This window comes from Eschrichtius robustus, chromosome 6 (genome assembly GCF_028021215.1).
Source record: "Eschrichtius robustus isolate mEscRob2 chromosome 6, mEscRob2.pri, whole genome shotgun sequence".
Lineage (NCBI taxonomy): Eukaryota > Metazoa > Chordata > Mammalia > Artiodactyla > Eschrichtiidae > Eschrichtius > Eschrichtius robustus.
This window is the reverse complement of record NC_090829.1, coordinates 143641445-143662477: the sequence shown is the minus strand read 5'-3', so window position 1 is coordinate 143662477 and position 21033 is coordinate 143641445. Positions and strand designations below refer to the sequence as shown.

General features: G+C 47.9%; 1 protein-coding gene across 1 annotated transcript in view; it reads left to right on the top strand.

Annotated features, from left to right (window-relative positions):
• The first annotated feature begins 6980 nt into the window (after positions 1-6980).
• The window catches only part of C2CD2 (C2 calcium dependent domain containing 2), a 57734-nt gene continuing 43681 nt past the window's right edge, over positions 6981-21033 (top strand). The window contains exon 1 of the mRNA XM_068547119.1: positions 6981-7635. Coding sequence (XP_068403220.1) covers positions 7363-7635 — 273 coding nt within the window. The 5' untranslated portion in view covers positions 6981-7362. The remainder of the gene's footprint in view (positions 7636-21033) is intronic.

The following is a 21033-nucleotide window of genomic DNA, read 5'->3' as shown; positions in this document are numbered from 1 at the left end:
ACAAGAGATGCGTGTGATGATCTCAGGTGTTCACAGGTACAGTCACACCTCCCACCCCGAGTGGCAAGGGAAGATGACGACTCCATCAGAATCGGTGAAAAATGAGACATTGCAATAAATCTGTGTGAAGAATCACTCTTTAATTGCACAGGGACGGCCCACAGGTGTAGCAGGAAGGACCACACAGAGAACACCTGGATTCCAGATCTAGCTTTGCTCAAGCCAAGCGGTCCTTGCTGAGTTACGTGTTATAGGAATCATCGCAGAGAGCTAGGCAAACAGAAGGCATTTGTGTTTTCCTCTTTTAATCACTAGATCAATTGTTTCCAGACTCCAGTATTTTCCGGACCAGCAAAATTGTTCACTTTGTCTTATTGGACTGCTCGGTGAGCCGCTGGAATAGATAATAATCATTTGTAATTAGAACATCAATTCTTGGTAGGTAAGTAGGTGTCTTTGGGTTGTTTTAAAAGCCCTTTAATAGTAGTTTCCTTTAACTCCCAAAGAGACTAAATATTCCTCCAGTTATTTTCTTGCCTCTATCCTTGTGCCAGTAAGGCTTTTTCAAACAAATACATAGCACAAAGGAAAATTTGGGGCCAGAATGAAGGCAAAATATTAATTATACGGCACGTGCCCTGATGGGGGATGGGAGAAGCTTTCCGAGGTCTCACATAGGCTGGCTGAGCCATGGCCCTCCCTCCAGCTTGCTGGGCTTGGGAGCAGCCATGAGAGCGCCCTTGCGCGGCTGCACCATCCCATACATCAAGTCCGCGTTTTTCTGAAGTCAGCGCCAGGTATGCCAGCTCAGAGGGAGAATGCCAGCTCCTTCTGAGAAGGAAGGAGCAGCGCTCCTTGGTGCCCAGGAGCCAGTACCCAGCAAGAAGACCCCACGGCGGCGCCTCAGATGCAGCCACAGCAAAGTCCCAACGAGGTAGGGGGAGGGGGCGATGTCTGTCTTCAGTGACTTCATCTCTCTCTTCCTTGGCGCCCCCTCCCGCCAGGCCGCCCCTCCCCCCACCCCCCATGAACTTGACCTCTATATTGCAGACACATCTGACTCTCCGACAGCGTGACTTCAGACATCAGTGGACAGGTGCAGGGCAGCATTCTTTCGAGTCACGGAAGACATACCCCATAGGTGGCTGCCTCCTCAGAAGGACTTTGTCAGTGTATAAAAAAATACGAGGTCAAATATTTTCATTCATAATGTAGGTCCTCGCCTTGGGTGCAAGCAAACTCGCCAAATCCCCTTGCTCTTGGGCAGTCACACAGGAGGTTTAAGTGAGCCACCTGGCTGCGATGGAGCTGCCATCTGGATCACATTCCTCCATCAACCCAGTGTGGACAGAGAGTCACAGGGACTGCGTCATCAGGGCGGCCCAGGGCAGGCTCTAGGCTGCCAGGCCCTGCCTCTGCCCCACAGGCCGCCCCCCATGAATCACCAATGACTCAGGCTCCTCAGTGGCCATCACCGGGGGGAATGAGGGCATCCTGTTGACTGCTCACTCTCCAGGTGAGAGGTGGACGGCCTGGAAGGCCCTGCAGGGCTGGGGGCAGGGGGGTCGGGCCCTCCTTGGTGGGCACCGCAGGACGGCTGGCTGACTTCCCTGCCATCTTCCCCAGAAAGGGCTTGGGACACAGCAGAAGCGCCATACAAGTCCCTCTTGTATGAATGACCCCTGAATGAACTTCCTTCCCCTCTGGGTTTGAAAGAGTCCGTGTCTCCTGGACTTCAGAACACAAAAGGCAATTCATCTTCTTTAGACAGATCTTTGCCCGAGCACATGAGAAATGGGACGCCTTCATTTCCAGCTTTTAACATGTTTCTGTTTTTAGCAGAATTTGTTTGCTTTATAATCGTTGATGGAAAGAACACGGGCTTTGGGGTCGACACCACCTGGGGGCCACCTCTGGCGCTGCCATTTTTCTCGCTGTGTGGCCTTGAGCAAGTGACTCAGCCTCTCTGAACTCGGCTTCCTCACCTTTAACATGGGATGATGCCATCCTTCACGTTGCCATGAAAATTAAGTGAGGCCCTCAAGTGGAGCGGCTCCTCAGTGTGCCTGCTCTGAGTGCCTGCAGCCGCCCAGCCACACCAGGTGCCTGTATGGGGACCCACCCCCAGGTGCAGTTATGACCTCACGGAGGGGGCATGCAGGACAGACCGTATCTCCATCTCACGCAGCCGGGGCGACTTGCGTGCGGTCTGATCTTCAGACTCAGAAACTTTCTCACAGCCCTCCTGATGCTCTGATTTGGGTTTAAGACAGTTATGCAGAGGTGCTTCCTTTCTCCCAGGGAAGGCATCACAAAACCATGAAAATTACCAGCAGGAGGATCCAAGGCCTCTAATGCCTGGAGCAGGCCCCCTGCATTCCCCCGACCCCTGCCCCGTCCTCCCCCCTTCCCCGACCTCGACCCCCAGGCACAACAGGAAATGGCCCCCAGCCCCCGAGCCTCCGACTGTGGAAATGACTAAGTCCTGTCAAGGCAGCCTAGGAGATTGGGTCAAATGTCCCCACGGACCCCACTGCTGAGGGCGTGGGCGCAGAGCCAAATCTTAAAAGCGTTTTGCTAAGAAGGAATTCTCGGAATGTCTTCCATCAAGCGCTGCCAGAGGAAGCTGCACGTTTGTCTTCCCAGGTTTCCCATCACAGCCCCACTGGGGCCCAGGCTCCGGTCCATCAGTCCATTGGGGCAGTGCGGCCACAAGTCGATAGTTCAAGCAATCATCCTCCTCACCATCATGCAAATGGCTGCAGCGTGAGGGAGAAGCATCCCCACCAAGTCAGAGACAAACTAGACCTGCCCTTTTCCGCTTCTAGAAATGTAAGATTGGAAATGGAAACTCAATGACGTTTTTGGTAAGTAAGTATCTATCCCAATTTTTTGTTAAGTATTTTTAAAAGCCCATAGGAATATCTGGTTCAATGAGGATGGATATTTTCTAGTAACTTTGTAGTTATGAAACATATATGACACTAGACATATTTATTAATTAAAAAAAAAGTAACATCATCATAGAACCTCCTGGGCTTGGTAGAGGGAAACATTAAAATACTTCCAGGGCTTCCCTGGTGGCGCAGTGATTGAGAAACTGCCTGCCAATGCAGGCGACACGGGTTCGTACCCTGGTCTGGGAAGATCCCACATGCCGCGGAGCAACTAGGCCCGCGAGCCACAACTACTGAGCCTGCGCGTCTGGAGCCTGTGCTCCGCAACAAGAGAGGCCGCGACAGCGAGTGGCCCACGCACCGCGATGAAGAGTGGCCCCCGCTTGCCGCAACTAGAGAAAGCCCTCGCACAGAAACGAGGACCCAACACAGCCATAAATAAATAAATAAATAAATAAATAAATAAATAAATAAATAAAAATTTTTAAAAAATACTTCCACAGACTATTACTCAGCCATGAAAAGGAAAGGAATTGTGCCATTTGCAGAGACGTAGATAGACCTAGAGACTGTCATACAGAGTGAAGTAAGTCAGAAAGAGAAAAACAAATATTGTATCTTAAATGCCTATATGTGGAATCTAGAAAAATGGTACAGATGAACCTGTTTGCAAAGCAGAAATAGAGACACAGATGTAGAGAACACACGTATGGACACCAAGGGGGAAGGGGGTGGGTGGGAGGAACTGGGAGATGGGGATTGATGCTATGTATAGAATAGATAACTAATGAGAACCTACTGCATAGCACGGGGAACTCTACTCAGTGCTCTGTGGTGACCTAAATGGGAAGGAAATCCAAAAAAGAGGGGATATATGTGTATGTATAGCTGACTCACTTTGCTGTACAGCAGAAACTAACACAACATTGTAAAGCAACTATACTCCAATAAAAAATAATAATAATAACAAAAAAGAAGAAGGTTAAAAAAAAAAAAAGCTTCCACGGAAGACGCGGAGATGAACCACCAAAGGGAACAAGGAGCCTTTACTCCTGCTTCCTGTGTGCAGGCTCACAACCAGTTACTGTGGAACATTCCGAAGAGGAATTTGGAAACATAGTTTCTGCTGTCTCCTCATGCAGTAATGGGACCCACCTGGTCCCAGGTTCAGAGTCATGCCTTCCAGAGAATTCCAGGCAGGTGGCTGCCTCTGGGGGATCCAGTAGGTTGATGTGGAGACGGTTTCCCTTGGGCCACAGTATGAGTGACTGGCTTGGGAACAACGGCCAGCACCCGTGGGCCCCTCCCCTGCACCCAGACCCCTAGACCCCAGCCCCACCTGCTCACAGAAGCTCAGTGCGAGCGCTTGGAGGATTCAGAGCATGGTAGTTTCCTGTGAGGAGCAGTTAAAAGCAGCAAACCGCTGGTGTAGAGTGTGATGGACCCCGATCCATTGGAAGGTCTGGTGGGTGACGAGTGTCCTTCCTGGGCAGAGCTGCAGTCTGGCTCCTTGGGTTGAAGGGACACGGGGTGGAGGAGAGGGCAACATACTAGGAGCAGGGATTGTCACCATGGGTGACGGTGGTGAAATGCTACTCTTCCTGGAGACTGAGCTGTCCAGTATCCACTCCAGGCAGTGGATGAATGGGGTCGGGCACCGGAGCAGAAATAAAGGGAGTTTGTTCTTTTCCGTAGGTTTACAAGGTGTTTTAGTTCCTTCCTATTGCACGTTTTGGCCAACTGCATTTTCCTGTAAGCCCATGATGCTCCCCATTTCCCCTCACTTTGCTTCTACACGGAAGTAGTTCAATATTTATATGTTTACCTTCCCTTTGAAAAAACTTACAGCAGTGTGACAAATTCTAAACCCGGGGTGGTTGTTAGTTTACAGTGTGTGACAAAGCCCCTAAATGTGCCAGTGGGGTGAGCGTGCCTCGGAGACACGGCTGCAGAGGAATGAGACTGGTTCCACCAGTCACACGGGATGGGGACGGCTGTCTCCTACCTGCCACACAGCCAGTGCACATGCGCACACCTATACTCACCGTCGAACAGGGAGACGAGGAGCCCTGGGTATCCAGTTATCCAGGTTATTCTGGCAACGGGGCCAGCATGACTTGGATTATTCAACTGCATAGATCTGGCTACAGGTCAGAAAATAATAAGATGTTTCTTCCAAATAAGAAGAGATTTCTGAGAAAAGGAGAGCAACTCCTCCCAATCCTTTACAGCCTGGGGGCTGAAGGGTGACTTACAGTTTAAAGGATCGATAACTCGCAGGAAGTTGATAGGATCATTCTATTTCCACTTTCTAATATCGGACCTGCCTAGTAAGGGCTGGTTCTCCCCGGCCCCAGCTCACCTGGGCAGCCTGATGAATTCCCCTCCCTGCCGGCTTCTGGTCCTGTTCCCCACTGGGGTTGTCAGTCCTCCTACCTCCCAATTCCTTCCTCCTTCTCAAAGAAAATCGGGCCCTCGGGTGTACACTCCTTCACCCTCCCACTGCTCCCACAGCGTCAGACTCACCCACCCTATAAACAACAAGGTCCTGCTGTAGAGCACAGGGAACTATATTCAGTCTTCTGGGATAAACCGTAATGGGAAAGAATATGAAAAAGGATGTATATATGTATAACAGAATCACCCTGTTGTACAGCAGAAATTAACACAACATTGTAAATCAACAATGCTTCAATAAAATAAATTTAAAAACAAACAAACAAACCCTCACCCACCTTCATCTCCTGGCCTCCAGTCTCTAAGCCAAGAAATACCCTCTCTTGTGAGGGCCCACACTCTAGGACTTAGGGTACTGAGCTACATGCAGGCCTCAGGGACTTTGCACACACACACTTCTTCAAACGCCATGACATCCAACCTCCCCCTTTCCAGCCTGGCACCTCACCCTCCTCTTTAATACTTGGTAACTAGGGCAGATTCGTCACAGCATCTGTGGTTCTCTTTGTTCTACTGCTCTCAGGGTTTTCGCGAAATAGGTGTCAATAAATGCCATCAGCCTCTGAACCAGATCCAGATCCTAACCTCCATCGGCCAAACTAGTCTGTCTTCTTAGCAATCGCCCCTCTGAGCCAGGTTGGAAGGCTTTTCTTTACCCAGTGCCGCGGCAGGGAGGGGCTGGGGAGGAACCCCTGAGGAGCTTCTGCTGCAGTGTCGGGGCCAGAATCCTCACCGATGTTACCAACCAGACAGGCAGACCCTGGCTAGGTAAGAGAAAGCTAAGTGCTCAGGTCTAGCCAACCCAGTTCAAGGTCAAATCCCCTTCATACCGCCGCAGAACTACAAGCAAATCACTATTTTATGATTCAGGCCCTGCATTAGGCCTTGGAGAATCTCAGGCTAGTGTTTTGAGGCATTGCCTAATGATGGGGGCTGACTGCAAGGTGAGGGGCACAGGGAGCGCGCCACACACATGCGCGCACACAAACTTCTTAACGGGCATTTTCCGGAGACCCTCCCAGCAGTGATCATGGCAGCTCTTAAAGCGAGGTTCCAGACTTTAGGGTGCTAGTGGTGGATTTCTAGGGACTTTCCAAGTATGTTAAAACCAGACAACTGCCTTTTGCTGGTGGGCAGATGGCGATCCTAGAAATCACCCTTTCACACGCACAGGCGCGCGCACACACATGCACACACACGCGTGCACACACGCTCACGGAAGCCCCGCCAGCCCGCCCCACTGTAGCCCTGGGGTTGGGCTGACTAATTGGAAAGTCCCGCGCTTTCGCGTCTCCACGCCGGAGACAGGTCCGCGCAGGAGGATGCAGCGCCGGGCGCACACGCGTCCACCGCGCCTCCACGGTCCGGGCGAAGGCGCCGGAGGGGGCGGGCGGCGCGCGCACACGGCCGGCCGGGGCCGAGGCCGCAGCGGGGGCGGGGCCGGCAGGGGAGCTGGGCGCCGGGCCTTTCAAGGGGCGGGCGGGGCGGGGCGGGGCGGGCCGCGGGGAGCGGGGAGCGGCGGGGACGACCCGGGCGCAGGGGAGGCCCAGGCCCCGCCCCGGCCCCGCCCCGCAGGCCGCGCCCCCTCCCCCGCCCCGCGGCCCCGCCCCTCCTCCGGCCGCCGCTGGGCCGCGGGCGGGACGTCTGGGGCGGCGTGCTGGAGGAAACGCGCCCGCCACAGCCCCGGGAGCTACCAGACGCCCGAGTCGGGAACGCGGGACACCGCGTCCCCATTTGCCAGGGGTGCGGGGTTAGAGGCGCAGTCCCGGGCCGTGGCCGTCGTGAGCCGGCCGGGCTTCTCCTCCCGCTCACCCCGCCCGCCGGCCTCCCGGCGCCCGGGGCCCGCGCCGCCAGCCGCCCGGATCCGCCCGCCGCGCCCCCTCCCCGCCCCCCGCGAGCCCCGGCCGGCCGCGAGCTGATGTCGTGAGCTCGCCGCCCGCGGGCTGTGCGCCCGGCCAGGGGCTGCCTGGGAAGTTGGGGCGAGGCGCGCCGGGTATGCGCCATCACCATGTCCCGCCTGGACTCGTGGCTCGGTGAGGTCCAGTGGCTGGGCTTGGTGGCGCTCTTCGTCGTGGCCTTGGGCACTGTGGGCCTGTACCTGGCGCAGTGGGCGCTGGCGAGGGCGCGACCCCGCTCCCCGAGGCGGGCGGCGGAGCCCGGCGAGGGCCAGCGCCCCGAGTCGGATGCGCTGCTCGCCTGGATCCTGGCGCTGAGCAGCTGGAGGAACCAGTGGCAGGCCGCCTGGGTGACCGCCCTGAACGAGGAGGCCAAACGGAAAGCGGTGAGTTTCCGTGAGGGCCGGTCGTGCTGCGGGGTCGGGCGCGGTGATCTCGGGGTGCGGGTTCAGAGCAGAGCTCTTCTTCCCTGGAGCCTCGCCACAGCCCTCGACTGATTCAAGGGGCAGAGCATCCTTGAAAGTTAGGAGAAAGACCCCTGAAGACTGGAGGACCTTTGATGGGGAATCAAGGCAAAATGATTAGATTTTATTAACCAGACATGAGGTGTGCCAGGCCCTAGGCTCCACTGGAGGGACAAACTGGCTGTTGGAGAGACTTTTCGGGGTGCCCCTTCCCCTTCAGGCTCTTCCTGGCATCCCTTGCCCTTCCTGGCATCCCATGTGGATTCCCGTATGCAGTTGGACACTGAACTGCTTTTGCACCTGAATAACTGTGAACCAAATATGCTTCCACGTACAGAGCTGAATTCCGCCCAGCATGTTATTTCCAAAAGGTTTGCATTCCTTGGCGCTTAAAATTAGTGACCGTTGAGGGCTAGCCACTCGCCAGACATGTATTGGGGGCTTCAGGTACCTCTGGCATCTCTGAATCCTCACAACTCCTGCGACAAAGGCGTTGTCAACCTTTTACAGGTGGGGAAACTGAGGTCTGGAAAGGTTAAGTAATCCGCCCAAGGTCACACAGCCTGTGGGTGGCAGAGCTGGGGTTTGAACCCACCTATCTCCTGCCTCACAGCTCAGGGGCTTATGACTGAACCCGGCTGCCTCTTGCTCCTGTGGTTATGTTCATTGTCTGGTTGATGGCTGGGTGACTTTTATTTTTGCTTCTAAGACATCTTGGTTTAATGACAAGCTCCTGGCGTCTGCTATTTCTAGGTGTTCCATAGGAGGAATGGGGGCCTGGGGGGTTTGGGGTACCTGCCAGTCTTCGCCTGTCCTGATGGCTCCCAGGTGTACCACATTCCTCCACCTGCTTGGGAACTCAGTGGAGAAGCCTGTGGCGCTTTGCTTTGGAAATAGTGAATGCTGTGTGTCTGGATCATCAACCTTCAAAATATTCCACGGTGGGCCCTCTGTCTGGTCTTTGCGCATGGCCTTGACTTACTCACATAGCCACGGATTTAAAAAACAAAATAGCTTTTGAGTGTGAATGAGCATAAATCCAACCAAAGACCGCGTTCTGAACCCTGGGGGGGAAAAAAACAATAACCGTAACTTTTGGATGAAAAAAGCCTTCAAGGTCATTTGACTGCCGTCTGCCTCGGTGCCTGGAGTCCGTGCCCCGGCCGCCAGAACTGGGCAGCTCTTCAGGGGAACCACCCCACCTCTTGTGGGAGCCCCTGAAGCCGTGTGACCGCACCTATGTGAGCAAACACAGATTTGTTTCCCCACGAAGCTGCTGTCATTGACCTCTGGTTGACCTGGTGTCCTGGGCCTGGGTTCCAGGGCTGAGTACACTGCAGGCTGGAGTTGTGAGCGGGTGAAAGTCTTCTCCCAGCTGGATGAGACAGGGGGCATGACGTGGGCCACTGATTCTGCTTCTCAGCCTTTCGTGAGCTGTAACATGCGTGTTGGTGTTGGGTGCATGATCTGTAGGGTCCTGGTCACTCCCCTGGGACTCCTGAGAGGGTCCTGCAGAGGCACGAGCCTCCCTCCTGTAAGGCTGGGACAGTCCTGCTTAAACCATTCTGCCGTGTTCCCTGACATTTCCTGATTGGCTTAGAAACTATGATTGCCTTCGATAGAATGCTTCCAGATTACCCTCGTGCCTGGAGCACTGAGAGAGAAAGGAGAATATCCCTGCTCTGGAATTTGTCTGCAGCTGGTCGGGTAAGGCTGAGAACTGAAGAAAATACCTGAAGGTTTCGGAGGCAAACCTTTCTCCCTACTCACTTGAATCTGTGTGTGGGAGGAGAGAGGGCCCTTGGCTCAGGGGGCGGGGAGAGAGATTTGGCTCCTTTGCACCTTCCGTTCTCTGCTATTCGCCATGCACTGCAGAGTCTTAGACACCAGTTTTTCCAGAACTCCTGCCCGGAAGGGGCAATAATGTACTGGGTTTAAGCTCAAGGCAGCCCTGAGTCTTCTCTGACAGTAGGTTGGGTCTGACTGTGGTGTCAGGTGTGTGTGTGTGTGTGTGTGTGTGTGTGTGTGTGTGTGTGTGTTATGGGGGGGAGGTCTGACAGTAGATTGGGTCTGACTGTGGTGTCAGGTGTGTGTGTGTGTGTGTGTGTGTGTGTGTTATGGGGGGAAGGAATTGGTGGTGTCACTTTGCTCTCCCTGGTGCCTGGAAATGTTGCTTGATTTGAATTCAGATGGAACATTCTGCAGGCTGATAGGATCTGGGGAACTCCTGCCCTGGCCTTGGCATACCTCTCCCCTGTCCTGGGCCATCCCGACTGTGACACTCATGACAGCGTGGGTGAGCAGGCCCTGGTGTTTCGTTAGCGGCTGTCCTGACCTGGCAGCCAGCCCTGCGGAGTCTCCCTCTGCCCTCCCTCCAACACGATTTCCACTAATCCCCGATTAGGGTTGACACTCCAAGCCTGCACTCAGCCCAGCGAGCCACAGCTTAGCGTCCCCCTTCTGCCCCCACCCTGTCCTGTTATCTGTCTGCCCTGGCCCGGGAGGAGACCACTTCTCTGCCTATCGCTGGGGGATTGGCAGTAACTCAGGCATCTCCAGCATCTTCCGTGCAAGGTGGGATTCTCTCCTGAATGGAGCGACTCCTCCCATTCTGTTTTACGCCAGCTTGTATTTTAGGACTGCAAGGAACCCTAAACCCTTCTCGCAGCACCTCTTCCTTCTCCAAAAGGGGAGACTGAGGCCCATGGGCTAGAGAGACTTGCCAGGGTTGACCTAGACCCTGGGCTGGGGGTTCTTCATGGGCCATCCACATCTGCAGTCACGGTCCCCTATGGACAGCAAACTTGACTTTGAGACCCAAATGTTTCCTTTAGTTGAGGTCCAGCAAGAAAGGATTAAAGGGTGTGATTGTTTAATGCATCATCCCTAGCAAAGGGGCTCCTATCTCCTAGGAGCCGAGGGTGGGTCAGTAGCTTGTGGAGTCTCCTTTGGCCCCGGATGACCAGTGACTGTGGCACTGCAGGTTCCCTGTGTCAGAGGGCCCCTGGGATTGCAACCCTCACTCTGAATAATTAGGATGGTGAATTGGAGAGACAGGTGAGGAAACCGTGGCTGCTCTGCCAGCTGGTCGGGCCGATGCCAGGTGTTTGGGGAACACTGGCGAATCGCCTAGAGAGCTTTGGAAAAATACACATGCCTGCTCCCTCCCCCGCTTCAGACTTAGGAAGTTGTTGGGGGCACAGGGAGCTTACTGTATTTTTCACAAGTTCCCCAAGCTAGCTCCTCGCTAGTGAGAAGCTGCTGGATACACACAGTGTCCGTAAGCCAGCCACCAGTCAGTCAGTCAGTCAGGTCCCCCTCACCCAACAAAGTCTCTCCACTCTGGCATTGCAAACACCTAATTCCAGCTGATCTGATGGCAGTTCGGTCCCAGAGAACAGAAAGATCCCGGAACTGGCTCAGTCACCAGACTGGGAACTAATGCTGTATTATTTAAAGGCAACAGCTGAGGTTTTCCCTTTGGTTCCCCTGCATTTACATGAACATTTACAAAGTGGTTTGGGGTGACAGTCACCCCAGCAATGGTCCACACCTTCGACACCCACCTGGCGGCTCCAGGGTTGCCGTTTCCACAGCAGGTCACCAGCTATGGAAGCCAGTGTGCCCATGGTCCCGTGCCCCCTACCGGTGGGCTGGACAGCGCCTTCCTCCCAGGGCTGATGCTGTTGGGACCGCATGCGGAGAGCAGCAATCCGAGAGTGAGGGCCACGTTCTGGACTTGTCCAGAAATGGGCCACTCAAGCAGGCCCAGGCCCCGGGTGGGGAGGGTTAACAGAGCTGTTTGTCTCTTTAGTCTCTTGCCCCAGGATTTTTTTCAGAGGAATGTTCTAAATGCAAATGACCGAGACTGTAGGACAATTTGTGGTCTTTGTGGGGAAAAAAAAAAAAAAAAAAAAGATGTCCTGTGAACTTAGAACATGTTATTAATAGCTCTGACTTGTATAGGAGCTGTGGCAATTTGAAAAGTAAACAAAGTGACAAGACTTGGGAGTTTCCTTATTCTATAATGAGCAGCCTTCGAGCGCTCCTCACAAAAATTCAAGCTCCTTTATCACCCATGGAGGCCACAGTATAAGTCAGCTGGTAAGAATGGGAAGGCACTCTCTACCTGACCCCCAAACCGGTCTCCTTTCCATTGCTCAAACATTCAGCGTTCTTTCCTGTGTGGGATCTTCCCGCTAAGGCATTTCTTGCGTCTCTAACATTATTTAACCTTTCTGCTTATTTAACTCCTGTCAGTATTTCAGGTCTCAGCACAGGGGTGCCTGACCTTCTCATTTTTTGGGGGCTGCTGCCCCACCCTCACCCCAGCAGGACCTTGTGGTCACTGGTGCCCTCATCAGCTCCCGGGATTGTGAGGGAGGCCAGAGCCCTGTCCGTCCAGGCACAGCGCACCCGGTGCCCAGCGCACGGCTGGCTTGGGCCAGGTGGCGATTGGAGCATGAATAACAGGCCCTGTTAGAAACTTGTCGCTGGAGGGGGAAAAACGGTGGAGATGTGCATCACCCCGTCTGGACACAGGCCTCCCCTGCTTGGGAGCTGGCCAAGCCTGGGCCAAACAAGCTGTTTAATGTACTTTGTTTTTCACTTCTAAAGAATCAACATTAAAGGAGGCTCACTGATGACTTTGCAAACTGTCAATAGAAACGAGGAATAGATGCCAGTTCAGGTTGTTCTTTGCAGTCACCCATTCTCTCAGCAAGACGGGAATTCAGGGGAAGGAAGAGTGGGTGTAGTGTTAGTGTCAACTAAAATGCAGCCAAAGCTAACATCCACTCCTGTCAGCCCCTCCTGGGTTGCTGAGGAGGGAAGGGACCTCTTGAGCCACTCGGAAGAGCTGTGTGACCACTGCTTAGGCTGGAAGGCAGCTCTGGGGCTGTGTGACCTTGGGCAAGCCCTGACCTCTCTGTGCTTCATCTGTGGAAGAGCATAAGTTTGGGTTCAGTCTGGAAAACAGCATCCACTCCGGATGCGATGAGATCTGTGCGAGGCCTTTAGTCAGTAGAGTCAATAAAGATGGGCTGCTTTCTTGTAACATCTTCCTTAAAAAAAAAAAAACTTTAAATTTTTTACTGCTTTTAGATTTAGAGAGAAGTTTCAAAAATAATTCCGTTTCCATACTTTCCTCAGCCAGCCTTACATAACCATAGCACAAGAGCAGAACCAAGAAATTAACATTGGTACAATGTTACTATAATGTAGTATAATGATACTAACATTGTAAAAATATGAGAAATTAACATTGGTATAATGTTACTATATTTCATAGTACAATGATATTATCATTGTAACCTATAAGAAATTAATATTGGCACAATGTTACTATATTTTATAATAAAATGATATTAACATTGTAACAGTACAAGAAATTAACAAAAGTTTTTAATGAAACTGAAGACCCTACTTTTTTTTCTTTTTTAACATCTTTGTTGGAATATAATTGCTTTACAATGTTGTGTTAGTTTCTGCTGTATAACAAAGTGAATCAGCTATATATATATACATACATTCCTATATCTCCTCCCTCTTGAGCGTCTGCCTCCCACCCTCTCTATCCCACCCCTCTAAGTGGTCACAAAGCACCGAGCTGATCTCCCTGTGCAATGCAACTGCTTCCCAATTGCTATGTATTTTACATTTAGTAGTGTATATATGTCAATGCTACTCTCTCATTTGTCCCAGCTTACCCTTCCCCCTCCCCGTGTCCTCAAGTCCATTCTCTACGTCTGTGTCTTTATTCCTGTCCTGCCCCTAGGTTCATCAGAACCATTTTTTTTTTTTTTTAAGATTCCATATATATGTGTTAGCATATGGTATTTGTTTTTCTCTTTCTGACTTACTTCACTCTGTTTGACAGACTCTAGGTCCATCCACCTCACTACAAATAACTCAATTTCCTTTCTTTTTATGGCTGAGTAATATTCCATTGTATATATGTGCCACATCTTCTTTCTCCATTCATCTGTCGATGGACACTTAGGTTGCTTCCGTGTCCTGGCCATTGTAAATAGTGCTGCAATGAAGATTGTGGTACATGACTCTTTGAATTATGGTTTTCTCAGGGTGTATGCCCAATAGTGGGATTGCTGGGTCATATGGTAGTTCTGTTTTTAGTTTTTTAAGGCACCTCCATACTGTTCTCCATAGTAGCTGTATCAATTTACATTTCCACCAACAGTGCAAGAGAGTTCCCTTTTCTCCACACCCTCTCCAGCATTTATTGTTTGTAGATTTTTTGATGATGGCCATTCTGAACGTTGTGAGGTGATACCTCACTGTAGTTTTGATTTGCATTTCTCTAATGACTAGTGATGTTTCATGTGTTTGTTGGCAATCTGTATGTCTTCTTTGGAGAAATGTCTGTTTAGGTCTTCTGCCCATTTTTGGATTGGGTTGTTTGTTTTCTTGATATTGAGCTGCATGAGCTGCTTGTAAACTTTGGAGGTTAATCCTTTGTCAGTTGTTTCGTTTGCAAATATTTTCTCCCATTCTGAGCATTGTCTTTTCATCTTGTTTATGGTTTTCTTTGCTGTTCAAAAGCTTTTAAGTTTCATTAGGTCCCATTTGTTTTTTTTTGTTTTTATTTCCATTTCTCTAGGTGCTGGGTCAAAAAGGATCTTGCTGTGATTTATGTCAAAGAGTGTTCTTCCTATGTTTTCCTCTAAGAGGTGTGTAGTGTCTGGCCTTACGCTTAGGTCTTTAGTCCATTTTGAGTTTATTTTTGTGTATGGTGTTAGGGAGTGTTCTAATTTCATTCTTTTACATGTAGCTGTCCAGTTTTCCCAGCACCACTTACTGATGAGGCTGTCTTTTCTCCATTGTATATTCTTGCCTCCTTTATCAAAAATAAGGTGACCGTATGTGCGTGGCTTTATCTCTGGGCTTTCTATCCTGTTCCATTGAACTATATTTCTGTTTTTGTGCTAGTACCATACTGTATTGATTACTGTAGCTTTGTAATATAGTCTGAAGTCAGGGAGCCTGATTCCTCCAGCTCCGTTTTTCTTTCTCAGGATTGCTTTGGCTATTCAGGGTCTTTTGTGTTTCCATACAAATTGTGAAATTTTTTGTTCTAGTTCTGTGAAAAATGCCACTGGTAGTTTGATAAGGATTGCATTGATACTACCCAAAGATTGCTTTGGGTAGTATAGTCATTTTCACAATGTTGATTCTTCCAATCCAAGAACATGGTATATCTCTCCATCTGTTGGTATCATCTTTAATTTCTTTCATCAGTGTCTTATAGTTTTCTGCATACAGATCTTTTGTCTCCTTAGGTAGGTTTATTCCTAGGTATTTTATTCTTTTTCTTGCAGTGGTAAATGGGAGTGTTTCCTTAATTTCTCCTTCATATTTTTCATCATTAGCGTATAGGAATGCAAGAGATTTCTGTGTATTAATTTTGTATCCTGCTACTTTACCAAATTCATTGATTAGCGCTAGTAGTTTTCTGGTAGCATCTTTAGAATTCTCTGTGTATAGTATCATGTCAGCTGCAAACAGTGACAGCTTTACTTCTTCTTTTCCGATTTGGATTCCTGTTATTTCTCTTTCTTCTCTGATTGCTGTGGCTAAAACTTCCAAAACTGTGTTGAAGAATAGTGGTGAGAGTGGGCATCCTTGTCTTGTTCCTGATTTTAGAGGAAATGGTTTCTGTTTTTTACCATTGAGAATGATGTTGGCTGTGGGTTTCTCATATATGGCCTATATTATGTTGAGGTAAGTTCCCTCTATGCCTACTTTCTGGAGAGTTTTTAATCATAAATGGGTGTTGAATTTTGTCAAAAGCTTTTTCTGCATCTATTGAGATTATCATATGGTTTTTATCCTTCAGTTTGTTAATATGGTTTATCACATTGATTGATTTGTGTATATTGAAGAATCCTTGCATTCCTGGGATAACCCCCACTTGATCATGTTGTTTGATCCTTTTAATGTGCTGTTGGATTCTGTTTGCTAGTATTTTGTTGAGGATTTTTGCATCTATGTTCATCAGTGATATTGGCCTGTAGTTTTCTTTCTTTGTGACATGTATGTCTGGTTTTGTATCAGGGTGATGGTGGCCTCGTAGAATGAGTTTGGGAGTGTTCCTCTCTCTGCTCTATTTTGGAAGAGTTTGAGAAGGATAGGTGTTAGCTCTTCTCTAAGTGTTTGATAGAATTCACTTGTGAAGCCATCTGGTCCTGGGCTTTTGTTTGTTGGAAGATTTTTAATCACAGCCTCAATTTCAGTGCTGGTGATTGGTCTGTTTATATTTTCTATTTCTTCCTGGTTCAGTCTTGAAAGACTGTGCTTTTCTAAGAATTTGTCCATTTCTTCTAGGCTGTCCATTTTATTGGCATGTAGTTGCTTGTAGTAATCCCTCATGATCCTTTGTATTTCTGCAGTGTCAGTTGTTGCTTCTCCTTTTTCATTTCTAATTCTGTTGATTTGAGTCTTCTCCCTTTTTTTCTTGATGAGTCTGGCTAGTGGTTTATCAATTTTGTTTATCTTCTCAAAGAACCAGCTTTCAGTTTTATTGATCTTTGCTATTGTTTCCTTCATTTCTTTTTCATTTATTTCTGATCTGATCTTTATGATTTCTTTCCTTCTGCTAACTTTGGGGGGTTTTTGTTCTTCTTTCTCTAATTGCTTTAGGTGTAAGGTTAGGTTGTTTATTTGAGATGTTTCTTGCTTCTTGAGGTAGGATTTTATTGCTATAAACTTCCCTCTTAGAACTGCTTTTGCTGCATCCCATAGGTTTTGGGTCACTGTGTTTTCATTGTCATTTGTTTCTAGGTATTTTTTGATTTCCTCTTTGATTTCTTCAGTGATCTCTTGGTTATTTAGTAACATATTGTTTATCCTCCATGTGTTTGTATTTTTTACACTTTTTTTCCTGTAATTGATATCTAGTCTCATAGCATTGTGGTCAGAAAAGATACTTGATATGATTTCAATTTTCTTAAATTTACCAAGGCTTGATTTGTGACCCAAGATATGATCTATCCTGGAGAATGTTCCATGAGCACTTGAGAAGAAAATGTATTCTGTTGTTTTTTGGATGGAATGTCCCATAAATATCAATTAAGTCCATCTTGTTTTTATGTATCATTTAAAACTTGTGTTTCCTTATTTATTTTCATTTTCGATGATCTGTCCATTGGTGAAAGTGGGGTGTTAAAAGTCCCTTACTACGTTTGTGTTACTGTCGATTTCCCCTTTTATGGCTGTTAGCAGTTGCCTTGTGTATTGAGGTGCTCCTATGTTGGGTGCATAAATATTTACAGTTGTTATATCTTCTTCTTGGATTGATCCCTTGATCATTATGTAGTGTCCTTCTTTGTCTCTTGTAATAGTCTTTATTTTAAAGTCTATTTTGTCTGATATGAGAATTGCTACTCCAGCTTTCTTTTGATTTCCATTTGCATGGAATATCTTTTTCCATCCCCTCACTTTCAGTCTGTATGTGTCCCTAGATCTGAAGAGGGTCTCTTGTAGACAGCATATATCCAGGTCTTGTTTTTATATCCATTCAGCCAGTCTATGTCTTTTGGTTCGAGCATTTAATCCATTTACATTTAAGGTAGTTATCGATGTGTATGTTCCTATTACCATTTTCTTAATTGTTTTGGGTTTGTTATTGTAGATCTTTTCCTTCTCCTGTGTTTCCTGCCTAGAGAAGTTCCTTTAGCATTTGTTGTAAAGCTGGTTTGGTGGTGCTGAATTCTCTTAACTTTTGCTTGTCTGTAAAGATTTTAATTTCTCTGTCGAATCTGAAAGAGATTCTTGCTGGGTAGAGAAATCTTCGTTGTAGAGTCTTCCCTTTCATCATTTTAAATATGTCCTGCCACTCCCTTCTGGCTTGCAGAGTTTCTGCTGAAAGATCAGCTGTTAACCTTATGGGGATTCCCTTGTATGTTATTTGTTGCTTTTCCCCTGCTGCTTTTAATATTTTTCTTTGTATTTAATTTTTGATAGTTTCATTAGTATGTGTCTTGGCGTGTTTCTCCTTGGATTTATCCTGTATGGGACTCCCTGTGCTTCCTGGACTGGATTGACTACTTCCTTTCCCATGTTATGGAAGTTTTCAACTATAATCTCTTCAAATATTTTCTCAGACACTTTCTTTTTCTCTCCTTCTTCTGGGACACCTATAATTCAAATGTTGGTGTGATTAATATTGTCCCAGAGGTCTCTGAGACTGTCCTCAATTCTTGTCATTCTTTTTTCTTTATTCTGCTCTGGGGTAGTTATTTCCACTATTTTATCTTCCAGGTCACTTATCCATTCTTCTGCATCAGTTGTTCTGCTATTGATTCCTTCCAGAGAATTTTTAATTTCATTTATTGTGCTGTTCATCATTGTTTGTTTGCTCTTTAGTTCTTCAAGGTCCTTGTTAAACGTTTCTTGTATTTTCTCCGATCTGTTTCCAAGATTTTGGATTATCTTTACTGTCATTACTCTGAATTATTTTTCAGGTAGACTGCCCGTTTCCTCTTCATTTGTTTGGTCTTGTGGAGTTTTACCTTGCTACTTCATCTGCTGTGTATTTCTCTGTCTTCTTATTTTGCTTAATTTACTGTGTTTGGGGTCTCCTTTTCACAGGCTGCAGGTTTGTAGTTCCCGTTGTTTATTGGTGGGTAAGGTTGGTTCAGTGGCTTGTGTAGGCTTCCTGGTGGAGGGGACTGGTGCCTGTGTTCTGGTGGATGAGGCTGGATCTTGTGTTTCTGGTGGGCAGGGCTGCGTCTGGCGGTGTGTTTTGGGGTGTCTGTGAGCTTAGTATGATTTTAGGCAGCCTCTCTGCTAATGGGTGAGGTTGTGTTCCTGTCTTGCTAGTTGTTTGGCATAGGGCGTCCAGCACTGGAGCTTGCTGGTCATGGGGTGGAGCTGTGTCTTAGTGTTGAGACGGGGATCTCTGGGAGAGCTCTCGCCAATTGATATTACATGGGGCCGGGAGGTCTCTGGTGTTCCAATGTCCTGAACTCGGCTCTCCCACCTCAGAGTCTCAGGCCTGACACCAGACCGGAGCACCAGACCCTGTCAGCCACACGGCTCAGAACAAAAGGGAGAAAAAAAGAAAGAAAAATAATAATAAAATAAAATAAAATAATTAAAATGAAAAAATTATTAAAATAAAAAAATTAAAAAGTAATTAAAAAAAAGAAGACAGCAACAAAACCAGTAAACAAATCTGCCGATGATAACAAGAGCTAAAAACTATAATAAGATAAACATAAAAATCAGAAACAAGTCAGTCGCAGACAGCAAACCCCAAGTCTACAGTTGCTCAAAAAGTCCACTGCCTCAATTTTGGGTTGATTCGTTGTCTATTCAGCTATTCCACAGATGCAGGGTACCTCGAGTCGCTTGTGGGGATTTAATCCGCTGCTCCTGAGGCTGCACAGAGAAATTTCCCTTCTGTTCTTTGTTCGCACAGCTCCCGGGGTTCAGTTTTGGATTTGGCTCCACCTCTACATGTAGGTTGCCCTCAGGCATCTGTTCCCGCCCAGACAGGACAGGGTTAAAGCAGTGGCTGATTAGGGGACTCTGGCTCACTCAGGCTGGGGGGGAGGGAGGGGTACGGTAGTTATAATTGGAATGCGGGGCAAGCCTGCAACAGCAGAGGCTGTGGTGACTTTGCAACAGCCTGAATTTCACCGGCTTTCCACCAGTATTCTTTTATTGTTCCAGGGTCCCTTTCAGGTCCTCCATGGCTTGAGTTGTTGCTTTGCGTTTGTCTCCTGCAGGCTGTAACAGTTTCCCAGTCTTCCCTTGTTTCTTTGTGACCTTGACAACGCTGAGGAGTATTGATTGTTATTTTGCCAAATATCCCTCAATTTGGTGTTTTCACACAATTGGACTGCAGTTATACAAACCGCAGAAGTGATGCGCCCCTTTCAGTGTACTGCATCACGGGGTGCATGATGTCAGTGTGGCTTACTGCTGGGGAGAAGCAGTGGCCTTCATTCCTTGGTTAGGGTGATTTCCGCCAGTTTCTCTTCTTACATCTTATGTCTCCTCTTATCGTTTCCCCCTATAGTTACCACATAACTTCGGGAGATACTTTGAGATTGTACAAATCCTGTCACCCCTCATACTTTCACTCACTGATTTTGCCATCCATCTGTGTATCTAGTCTGCAGCCATTGACTTCTGTGGAGTTTGCCTAATGATTATTTTCTGTTTCCCTCTCTCCTTCTACATTTATTCATTGGAATTCTACTGCAAGAAAGAGCTGCCACTTCTCCATCTATATATTTAATTGATTATTTACATCAGTGTGGACTCATGGGTATTTATTTTATTCCATGGGTTATAATTCAGTACCATCACTATTTATTTTGTTGCTTAAACTGTTCTTGTTTTGGCCATTAGAAGCTCTTTTGTGTTCTTCCACGGAGATATATATATATACACGCACACACATAGTTTTTTTCTTTTCTTAGCATTTCCTTGCTTGATGGTTCCACAAGATGTTTGCTCTAAGCTCGTCTTCTGTTTTCCTCTTCTCTGGCCCTGGATTCAGCCACTTTTCTAAGCAGCTCTGATTCCTTTTCCTGGAGAAGTGTTTAGAAAACAAGATCTGGGCATCAGGTGTGCTCATTACTGCTGGGGTCTCATTGCTTCTAGACCCTCTTAGTGGACAGACCTAGGAAATGTATATGTGGATGCTGAGACATTCATGTGCACACATCTCTCTGTCTGCATCTTCAAAACCACAACTATCCCTATATCCTGGATTCCAGGTCAACGGCACAGAGTTCATTTTCATCTTCCCCTTTCCTTATCTCTAACGTCTTCCTCCAAGAGTGAGGTATCTGGGACTTACTCTCTGTAACATATTTATTTGGTCAATTCTAGTTTACACATAACTTACTTTCTGAATTGCTGACCTGTATCCCCATGAGAAACACATTTACTGACTAGATTCTAGCATTCATGTGCAGCCAGGATACTGTTTTCTTCAGTTTCTCAGGTTAGATCTGTTTCCTTCCCCTTCGCGTGGTTGTGTTCTTCACTTGTAGTGGAGTGAGGTTTGCATTCTATCTGGGTTTCCTCCCGTATCCAGATTTTTCAAAAATCCATCTTTCGCCAGTGATTTGGGATGCGACCTTTGTCACATACTGTTTCCACATGTGTTGGGGTCTATTGTGGACATCCTGTTCCAGCCCTACTAGTCGTCTGTGTGTTCACACTTTGAATTACAGAGGTTCTAGAGTGCGTCTTAATGTCTAGGAGAGCTAGTCTCTTGTTTTTCTTTCTCAGTGTTTTCCTGGCAATTCCTGCCTGTTGCTTTTCCTGTGGACGTAAAACCTT